The following is an 11,007-nucleotide window of genomic DNA, read 5'->3' on the forward strand; positions in this document are numbered from 1 at the left end:
AAAAGAAATTAAAATATAATTATTTAAGGGGCATATTAGTCATCTTAGGTGGGATAAAGACCAAAAATACAAGAAAATACAACCATAGGGACCAAAACCACACAAGGTATCTAAAATTGGACCACTGGTGCACCAACATTTCGTTTTGGACAAAAACTACAGAATTTTGCCAACCAAAGGACCATTTTTGCAATTTTGTCAATGACATCGGTCATCATAAAGCTCATCAAGGGTTTCGATTCATTAGTAAGAGCAAAGTGAGCTTCTATTCCACCATCATATGGCAAGGTCATATGTAAGTGACTTGGGTTTTTTTGGTTTTGTTTTCCAGATTGTAGAAAAGTTGAGGCAAACCCTAATGTTTCTGCGATTCCTCTTTATTCTTTTCTAATTTTCATTACTTTAGTTTTGTTTTCAGGTTTTCTATTGCAACTATTCACTATTAGAAAGGTGAAACACCTATATCATTTCACTATTATTTCTTCCTTCAATTGGTCTTCATTCTTTCTTCCTCGATATATTATCACTTAGCACCTCTTGGGCGCAATCAGCTATACGGTGAATTTTATTAAAAAGGAATGAAATTCATATGGCCCCTAAAGCTCCAGGAAAGTTGTTTTTTCCAGTTAGTAATTCAAACTAATTCTGATATTGTTGTTCATCGTATATTTAGTACACATATTCTAATTTTCTTATTGTATAATCATTTTTTCCCTAGAAAAAGCTTGATGATTCCTGCTTCAAGTGAATCAAATTATGATATTTTCTCATGGGTAAGTCTCTTTTTTCATGTTAAAGATGCTTAAAAAATAATTGTGTAGTATATTAAACTTGGTTTTTTATGTGACAAGTGAATATAATTATGTATCTTCCTGCAACAGATGCTACACAAAGGAAACAAATTATAGAAGAATTCTTTGTTTCTTGAGAATCAAAAAATCATGTTATAATTAGTAGATACCATGTTAATTCAACTCAATCCATTGGAATCTCCGCTTAATTCTTACATGAAAGATTTTGATCGAAACTTGGGTTCGCACTATACTTGCGGTGGGAAGTAAGATGAGAGATGAGTGTAATGTATATCATTGGTTTTTATTTCTATATATGAACTGAATTTCAGTATTTTGTTGCTTCAAAATTAAGCTTCCAACAGAAACTGTTGTACCGGTTATAAAGTTGAACTCTGCGAGATACATGCCTATTCGATGTACATAATGCCTAAGCCAATTAAGGTATCCACTTTACTTTACCTCATTTAATACTTTGTTATATTTCATTTGGAATATCATAATTTCAAAATGTTTTTTAATTATTTCTGTAAGATTTGTAAATGTTTTCTATTTTAGGTTCTTTCATTTGACCTATATCTATCCACATTGCTGGGAGAGCTTCTTGCACATCTAATTGTAAGTATTTTTCAACTTTTTGAATTGTCACATATTGTTGTTTTCCTGTAAAATGCAGGACATGCTTTCAAAAAAATTTATTTTATTTATTTATTTATTTTTTGCAGATAAAGAGTCTGATAGGGACGAAACATTGAGGTTATTGAAATAGTCAGGATTTTTGATATTTGGTGGGTAAACGAAAGCTTTATTCTAAGGACACCTTTAACCATTAATTTTCATAAAGTTTATATTTTTTTTTCGTTTTCTTTCTATTACCATTCTACTGACCTTTTAGTTAGTTTTTTTGGAGTAACTCAACACTTTCAAATGTTTCCTTGTATGTTTATAAGATTTGCATATGTTTATGTGATGTATTTGCATTATTCCATTTCATTCGACTGAATTTGATGGGTATTTTAAAGAAGGAAATGGAGTTGGTTCCAATTGATTTCTAGATGTTTAGGAACTTTGAATGTTTAGGATTTCTTTTAGGCATGTGCAAAATTGGTATTTTTACAAACTTGATTTGCATATGTTTCTGTCATGAATTTGCATATGTTTCCTAAATGAAGGATCAAAACTTCTATCCAAATCTGTCATTTCTATCTACAAAGCAGTTGCCATTTGCTGTCCAATATATATCTTGGATAATATTATATAGATTTTGGCTCCACATTTCCTAAATGAAGGATCAAAACTTCTACACAAATTTCCCTCCCCATAAAATATGAAGTTGAAAATTGTATCTTATTTACTCAATTTCCTGACTTTTCTTAGTTAATATAACAATACCTTACATTAGGTGGTTGGTTTGGTTGATACACTTGAAATGCTTTTACACCATGCACACTATAGATGGTCTTCGGTTTACAAGCAGCTAATTATTATTCATGCTTGCAAACCCAAAGGTGGATTGAAGAATGCATTCAAAGTTGAAAAAGATAATATTATATGCTTAAGTTCGGATGAACAAGCACTTGAAAAGGCTGTAGAAAATCATAGGCATGATGTAGTAAAGTATAAAATATATAAATTTTGATAATAACTCCTCAGAGAATATTCTTAGGGTTGTGTATAACTTATGGTTTAGAGTGTTATTAAGGTACTTTTTTTACTGACCTGTTATCATTTTAAGCATCAAGATACCAATGTACATTCATTTTTTTACTACGTTTTTAAACAGGTGGACATCTGTATTTTCCCTCCATCAATATCAGATCACGTAGTTTTTCTGATTTTTTTCCTATAATTTTACTTTCTACATCTTATATTACTTTAAAGAATGCTTTGATAGCTCAGTAGCCTGCATTTACACAATTAGAAGGTCTAATTGAGGGTTTATTGGATCAGTATGTTCCTCGGTGGGTGTTTTCTTGTGAACCAGCTGAAGATGTTGACTCAGAAGACACGAGGAGGTACACTTGAATCAAACGAGTTCCGAGATGAGCTTGTCAACCAAATTTTCGCGTATCATTCAGTTTTATTATCAATCATAGGCTTCAAAATCGTTCCTGATGACTAAATTTATTTGTTTGTGTTTTTATTTTCCATTTTTATAGTATATCAGGTATGACAACCATTATGCCACCAAATGGAAGTGATGCAATAAAGCCAGTTTCTTCTTACCTTTAATGCAAAAGGTAATGTCCTTAACCCATGTTTCTTCATTTTTTTTTCTCCATCGGTTGTTTTCACAAATAATATTTGAACAATATTTGATTAAAAAAATGCAGAATTTGAAAGAAAAGTGCATATTGTATGTATATATTAAATTTGTTACAAATCAATATCTACTTAGAAAGTTGAATGTAATAGTCGAGTTTAAAAGTAAGGATGAGGGAACAACATGTTCATTCTTACATGAAAGTGTACCCTCGAATAAAAGTGGTTGCAATTATCGTTTATACATTTATCTACTTTAAACATACTAAATTGCTTTTTCTTAACATTACGTTAATATGTTTTGATTTTCATAAGTTTTTTCCTTGTGATAATATATATATATATATATATATATATATATATATATATATATATATATATATATATATATATATATATATATGGGAAAAGTGAATATACCCTTAAGGGTATATAAGCTTAGGTACCCAAACTCACCATACTATGTTGTTTTGTATCATATGTGTACATTGTAATTGTCCAATGTTCTTATAATTCAACTTCTAACTTGATTTACTTCTAAGTTTTTTATAAATTTCACATTTATCTTCCTCTTACATAATTTTCATTTTCAACTCTAATATATATAGCCTAATAGGTGTTCGGCAAAAAGAAGTGATATAAGAGGAAAACAATAGTGCAATTTCGAAAATCTTCAAAGTAAATCAAGTTAAGGTTGAAGTTTAATAACATTATAATGGATATATCAAACAAAACAACTAATTATAGTGAGTTTGGGTACCTAAACTTATATACCCTTAAGGGTATATTCACTTGTCCCTATATATATATATATATATATATATATATATATATATATATATATATATATATATATATATATATATATATGAGTAGATGTGTGGACTTTAACTCAAGAAATGGAGTCATGGGCTAGGTACTTTTGCTGGTGGTTTTTGTTTGGCTTTTATTTTCACCTTTTTCCATGTTATATTCTTAAATTAATGTGTAGAAAGTAAATGTATATACTTTTTTTCACCTGAATATATGTAACATTTTTTTGAAGTTTTATTTTTAACTTTTATGTTTAGTGGACATATTGACTGACCCTATCATTTATTTTTCTTTTTGGAGTACATACATTACCAAAGAATGCCATTATTGCTAAAAGATATAGTTGGTTGTTATTTCCCATGCTATCAAATTGACATTTTCTTATACCGAACCAGAAAATTTGTCCTTGTTCATGACATGGAAATTCCATGATTATGACCACCAACTCCGACTATTTTATCGTCTTGATTGCTTATCTGAAGGCATCATAGCTTCCGATATCATGAGTCGGTTTCCTCCTTACCGTCTCCTCCCACCTCCAGTGTCATCTAATCAAACGTTTAGAGTGACATTTATACCAAATCGATCTCAATGAAACTGATTTTATACTCTCAATTTTCGACTTCATTCCACCCAAATGTTGGATACAAGAAGATTCTGCTCCACCACATCTGCCTGCTCTCTCCTTCTTTGACGCTTCCCAGGCCATATCAGTTGTAAGTTTCAAAGAATTCGAAAAGGGTTTGTATTCCAGTTGTTGATTCACATCTTGGTGGTTTTCAGATGAGATAATGGATGATGACGATGAGTACAATAGTATTGAAAAGGGAAAAGTTAGAGCAGTTACAACAATGTTATTAATGTCATCGAAGTTAGAAATAAATGTTCTTAAGCGAAGCCTTGCAACGGGACCTACAGATGATCCTTTTGATGCGTTGGTAATCTCAACATTGATGTGTATAAAGAAGGTATTTATTGCAATTTTCCCTTTTTCTAATTTGAATTGATGGTATCGTCATTAGGACTTAGGGGAGCTTCAACAGTTGATATATTGTTGAAGCGGTCGTGTACTGGAAATCATCGTGTTGTCCTGTTTGCACATATGACCACGATGTTGAATATTATCGAGGTATAGCATCATCAACTAAATTATTATTGTTATTCTTTTCTTTTGCTGACATAGTCATTTTTTATGAAAGTAATTGGAACCCAACTCTTCATTTACGAGAGCTATGGACAGGGCTCATCGATTGGGTCAAACCAAAGATGTTAGTTTTCTTACTTCATTTATTGATTTTTCTACTAAAATAACCTTAACAAAAATGTATGTTTGTTGGCTGGTGTAGGTTATCGTGTACATGTTATCAGTGATTTCATCAGCAGGTAAAGGTATCAATCGATCCTTCCAGCAACACGGTAAGAATTCCGTTTTTTTTTCAAATTTATGAATGAAGTTTATCGTGTACATTTTTTACTGTGTAAGAATTCCGTTTGTTGGCTGGTGGAGGTTATCGTGTACATTTTTTATTATGTAATTTTAATGACAATTTTGTTAAAATAAAAGTAATAACGATAATTGATTGGCGAATTTGCACCATATATAAAGAATACTTCAAAATGATGTTTAATGCGGTAATTGTACTTTCTTTCGGTTAATAGTATATTTTTGTGTAGGGTTAAGGAGAGGTTGTAAAAGAGGGTGGTCGTGAATTTTCTCATAAGGGTAAAGAAATGTTGAATCGATTGGAGAGCAAATTTATTTGCTCATTCATGAACTGCTAAGCGACTATAGTTTTTTTTTTTTTTTATTTATGTTTTTCATTACTATTTGTGTATACTATATTTTTGATATGGTATGGTAGGCTTTAAATTTGGTTTCCGGATTCTTTTGAAAAGAAATAGAGTTTTTACTCTGCAGTTGACAAAACATGGTTATTAAGCTAATAAATATTAAATGCAGTACCATTTAACTATAACAAAAAACCAACATTGAATGATTCCGGAAAAATGACATTGAAGGCTTCTGACCCTCGCAAAGCGGTGGGACACTTTTCTAGTTTATATTAAAATATTATATATAAATATTTGCTAGCAACTATGATTAAATAAAGTCATATTTTAGGTATATTACACCAATCGTCCCTCGTGTATATGCCAAAAAGCACGTTTAGTCCTTATTTTCAAAAATTAACTCGGATAGTCCCTAGGTTTGTTTTTCTTGCATGCTTAGTCCCTCCGCATATAAAAAGACCATTTTGCCCTTATTTATTTATTTTTTGATTTATTTATATTTATTTTTTATTTATTAATTATTCATTAATTTGTTTATTATAAAAAAATAATTGTTATTGCATTTAAAAAAGAAATGGGTCAGTACATTTGATAACTCATTTCCCCCACCACTTCTTCTTCTTCTTCTTCTTCTCCAGACCACCCACATCGACGGACTCCACTGCTCCGACAACTCCCAGACATCTTCGGTTTCAAACAGAGGAAATCGACTCCAAGATACCAGCCAATTTCAATCTTTATTTTACTCTCGTCTCCTCTTTCCCCTCTTCTGATCTCATACTTACATCTCCCATTCTATCTCTCTCGCACAGAAGACCATTACTTCAGATCTAGGTTTTCAAACAGAGGAACCCCGAGGTGGCGCACAAGTGACGATGACGATGGTAACACACATGTGAAGATTTGTAAACGATGGCGATAGTGGAGCTCGATTTAACATCCTAGGCGGTGGTTTAAAACCCTAGGTGGCGATTCAAAAATATCCATATATTCTCCACAAATTACATGGATCGATTGAGAACAAGTAACCTGATCGGGTGAATTAAACCACCATCACCAGCAACAGTTATGTTGCTACCCTTCCTCCTTCTTTGCCAATCTTCTTCCCGTCTCACTCTCTCTCTTTCTCAATTTCTAAAACCATCTGAGTTACAAATTTAAGATTCGGAAACCAGAGATGAAAGGTGGAATTTTGGGTGGTCGGAGATGATGATAGGAGTAGGATCAACGGAATGAAGAGGAGAGAGGGTTTGCTGGAGAGATTATCCATTGGCGGTGACTTAAGAGTGATTTTAAGGTTTTATCAAGAGTTTAGAAGAGGATGAAGAAGATAGATCTAGGAAGAGTGGGGTGGGATTGGGTTTGTGTATTATGTGGGTCCATATTTTTTTTATAATTAATAATAATAATAATAATAGTAATAATAATAATAATAATAATAATAATAATAATAATAATAATAATAATAATAATAATAATAATAAAACATTAAATTAATTGAAAAGGAAATATACAAAGGGCATTATGGTCATTTCAAATCTGACATGGACTAAGATCGAAACAAAACCGTGTATCAGGGATGAAGCATGCAAGATTTAAACAAACAAGGGATGGTCCAAGTTAATTTTTGAAAATAGGGACTAAACGTGCATTTTGACATATGCACGAAGGATGATTGGCGTAATTTACCCTAATATTTTTGTTACATCATTTTTTTACTATCAACCGTGTGTGTTATAACACACATGTCATAATGTAATTATCTTTACAACGTTGATTATGTTGATGTTGGTTAGGGGTGTTCGTTTGGATGGATCGGTTTGATCCGATCCAATCAAGTGAATCCAAATTGATTTCGGTTTTCAAAACATGGATCCGAATAGTCCAAACTAAATTTAAATCCAATCTGATCCGATCCAATTACAGTTCAATTGGATCGGTTTTTATAATTCGGTTTTCAAAAACCGAAACATTTTAAAACGACAAATAATTATAATATTACTAAGTTTTACACAAGAAGCAAAAATAAGTTACTTAGTTATGATTTGAAATTTATAAACAACTAATAAGAAGATATATTATAGTTAAATATTTTATAGATAGAAAACTTTTGAGCGAAAATGCATATTAATGTTTCTTTATCGGGTGAAACGTTCCTATTTGAAAAAATAAATTACAAAATTAATAAAAAAACTGTATATATATATATATATATATATATATATATATATATATATATATATATATATATATATATATATATATATATAGATAGATAAAAATTAAATGTTTATTCGGTTTTTTTGGACTATTCGGTTCTTATTTTATAAACCAAAACCAATACGAAATCCAAAATAATAATTCGGTTTTGTTGAAAACCAATCCAAAAATCTGAATATCCGAACCAAATTGTCCAATCCAAATTGTCCAATTGGATAATTCGGTTTTATCCGAATAGTGAACAGTCATAATATTGGTTTAGTATATCACTTAAAGTGATTTAAAAGTAAGTAGAGAAGGCGTGGAGAATCAAGTTATCATACCAAAATTCTTTATATTAAATAAAAATATGGTCATAGTGTTGAAGTGGTGGAGAATCAAATATGTGTTTTATATTAAAAACGAATAACAATCATTTTTTTTTTTTTAAAATTTATGTATGTTAGTTTCATCACGGGCAAGAAGAATTTTCCCTTATTCGACCGGAGAATTAGTAAAGAGTCTATGTAAAATAGCTTTAAACCCAAATAGCAAATTTAAAAATAACCTAAAATATTAACTTAATAATGAAGGTAATATATTGGCTTCAAATTTCAATTGATGTGTTGGATCATTAAATAAGTATAAACTCAATCTCCCCAGCATCTTATTTATTTTTGTAATGGAACAAGTTTGAAAAATATTTCCACTTATACGAGATCACATGGACATACATATATATATATATATATATTTTAGTTTTTTTGGGGGCACGGCATCTTTTTATATTGTCAAACTTATATAATTTTTTTTTCTTATTCAACCTTAAAAATACCACCACGCTCACACAACAAAACCATTCATCTTTTTAATTCCTTACTTATCATCTCTTGCAAATTGGCTGACAATGGCTGTTATCACATCTGAACTTGAGGTCACTTCTTCTCTTCCCGCTGCTAAACTTTTCAAGGTCTATGGAGACTTTGACACCCTCGCACCTAAGGTAGACCCTCAAACTTTCAAATCTGTCAATATTATCGAAGGTGATGGTGGTGTTGGAAGCATTAAGAGCATTACCTTCGGTGAAAGTAAGTATTACGTAGATAAAGAACATTTTGTATTTAATATGATTCATGTACTCTAAGGATCGTATATAACATATCAATAGTTTTGTGAAATGGTTCCCTAATGTTTGATGTAATACACGTGTAGGTGTTCCATACAAAAATTCCAAGCATAGAGTCGATGCCATAGACATAAGCAATCTAAGTGTCAGCTATACAATCTTTGAAGGTGACGCCTTGTTAGGTATTATTGACTCAGCCACTCATCATATTAAGTTCGTACCTTCTGCTGATGGTGGATCTGTGTACAAGCACACGACCGAGTTTAATTGCAAACCTGATGCCCAACTATCTGAAGAAATTCTTAACTTTGCCAAAGAAGCATTCAAGAACACCTTTAAGGCAATAGAGGCCTATGCAATCGCACATCCCGAAGCTTACTAGTTCTTCTTTAATAACCATCGTTTTCAATTTCATTATTGTGTGCTAAAAATGGAAAAGATTTGCTGCTTGTGTTTTTTCACTTTGTCACCTAAATAAATGGATACTTGTCTGTTTTTGTCGTTGGTGATCATGTCATCGTTAATTTGGTTTGTCTTTTTTACAGGTGTGATGATAAAAATTAGATATTGGTTGTCAGTTAATAATGTTTCATGAAGACCTATAATATTATTAGATACAACAAGAAGTAAAACCTGAATCGAGAAGGAAAACATGAAATGCTAAAATATAAGGCATTTTTTAAAGTAATAACTTGGTAGAGAATAAATATTTTACTGGAAAAACTCATTACAATAACTAGAAGGCTACGTATTGATTCATATTATTAGATTCCTTATTCATTGTTTCAATTACTTCGTCCTACTATAATTTATTGATCAATAAGCATTTTATAAATTGTTAGTCTAATTTTGACATCATAAATGTTGTCTGTGGTTGGCTCGGCAGGGGCGTCCATAGCTCTATGCCCATTAAGCACTGATGCTCGAGACACCCGACCAAACAATTCTCGTCTCAAAGGGTTCCAATAATGATTTTTAGTTTTCTTTTTTCGGATTCCGAACTTAAAGATTTTGTGTTGGATCGTGTTAGTGACAAATATTAGATGGCTCTTTGTGACAATTTCTGAGCAACTAGGGACCTAAATATTTACAACATATGAGATCTGTTTACCAACAAATAATCGACACATCTTTATTCCAACAAATATCCATGGGTAATCAAATTTCTAATTATCCTTTAAATTGAGAACAATAAAATTTTCACGCCAACCTTCACAATAAAGGATAATAATATGTTGTATCATCATGAACATATGATATTATTACAATAATATTTATTTATTTATTACAATAATATATGTTTGATTTAACTATTAAATTATAATATTTGTTTCATCATCTACAAGTACAACATAAGAATATCATTCGTTATGTATACATAAAAGGGAACGTACTTATGAATAGTAACCGATTGAATAAGATACTATCGATCCAAGTTCATAATAGAATGAAGAGTCAAGACTTACGAATTGAAATGACCGATTTACAAATTCAATTTAAAGAACCTGTCAATACCGTCTCCCCCTACCTTGCGTGGTTAGCTCCCGCTCACCATCCCTCTTTCATTCGTCGTTGTTTCTTCGTTCTCACACCAACCAATCAGTGTTTTTTTTTCTTTTCTCCTTGCTCGACACACAACAGCTGCAACACCAGTTTATTGATTAGGCTCTAGTACACACATAATAGTCCCAAGAGAGGAAACCGATGCATTGAAGAAATCATGTAGATAGAAGTTCATGGTGGTTATGCACGCCATTGCAAACAAATCTCTCCAATTTTGATTTTGCACACTCCCCACCCCAAACCTAGATACATAACAATTTAAGTTAGTTTTATTAACATTTTAACCCCTCTACATCATTTATAGACTATTTAATGAACTATATTTTCCTTATTTTTCCACAAAGTCATTTAATTTGAATTATTTCCTCTTAACTATTTTATAATTCATTCAAATATTAAATAATGTCATTTTTATTTTATTTATTTCATTATATTACCTTTAAACCGGAATAATCCTATGAA

General features: G+C 31.0%; 1 protein-coding gene and 1 long non-coding RNA gene across 4 annotated transcripts; both read left to right on the forward strand.

Annotated features, from left to right (window-relative positions):
- Positions 1 to 416: 416 nt before the first annotated feature.
- LOC111914071 (uncharacterized) lies at positions 417 to 5,742 on the forward strand. 3 transcript variants are annotated; one of them, XR_008224650.1, is made up of 13 exons: positions 417 to 773; positions 882 to 1,057; positions 1,147 to 1,235; positions 1,350 to 1,409; positions 1,517 to 1,579; positions 2,742 to 2,806; positions 2,951 to 3,031; positions 4,262 to 4,582; positions 4,650 to 4,804; positions 4,889 to 4,995; positions 5,066 to 5,134; positions 5,213 to 5,282; positions 5,541 to 5,742. It is a non-coding gene; the product is annotated as an uncharacterized LOC111914071 (long non-coding RNA). The 3 variants fall into 3 exon arrangements; XR_006184036.1 differs by having other exon boundaries at positions 882 to 1,235; XR_008224651.1 differs by having other exon boundaries at positions 882 to 1,235; positions 4,521 to 4,582.
- Positions 5,743 to 8,715: 2,973 nt separating this feature from the next.
- Positions 8,716 to 9,483, forward strand: LOC111914134 (root allergen protein). The gene is made up of 2 exons (XM_023909879.3): positions 8,716 to 8,944; positions 9,069 to 9,483. The coding sequence occupies exons 1-2, from the start codon at positions 8,764 to 8,766 to the stop codon at positions 9,362 to 9,364; spliced, it is 477 nt and encodes a 158-aa protein (XP_023765647.1). The 5' UTR covers positions 8,716 to 8,763; the 3' UTR covers positions 9,365 to 9,483.
- The last annotated feature ends 1,524 nt before the right edge of the window (positions 9,484 to 11,007 follow it).

The sequence above is a fragment of the Lactuca sativa genome, chromosome 6 (genome assembly GCF_002870075.4).
Source record: "Lactuca sativa cultivar Salinas chromosome 6, Lsat_Salinas_v11, whole genome shotgun sequence".
Classification (NCBI taxonomy): Eukaryota; Viridiplantae; Streptophyta; class Magnoliopsida; order Asterales; family Asteraceae; genus Lactuca; species Lactuca sativa.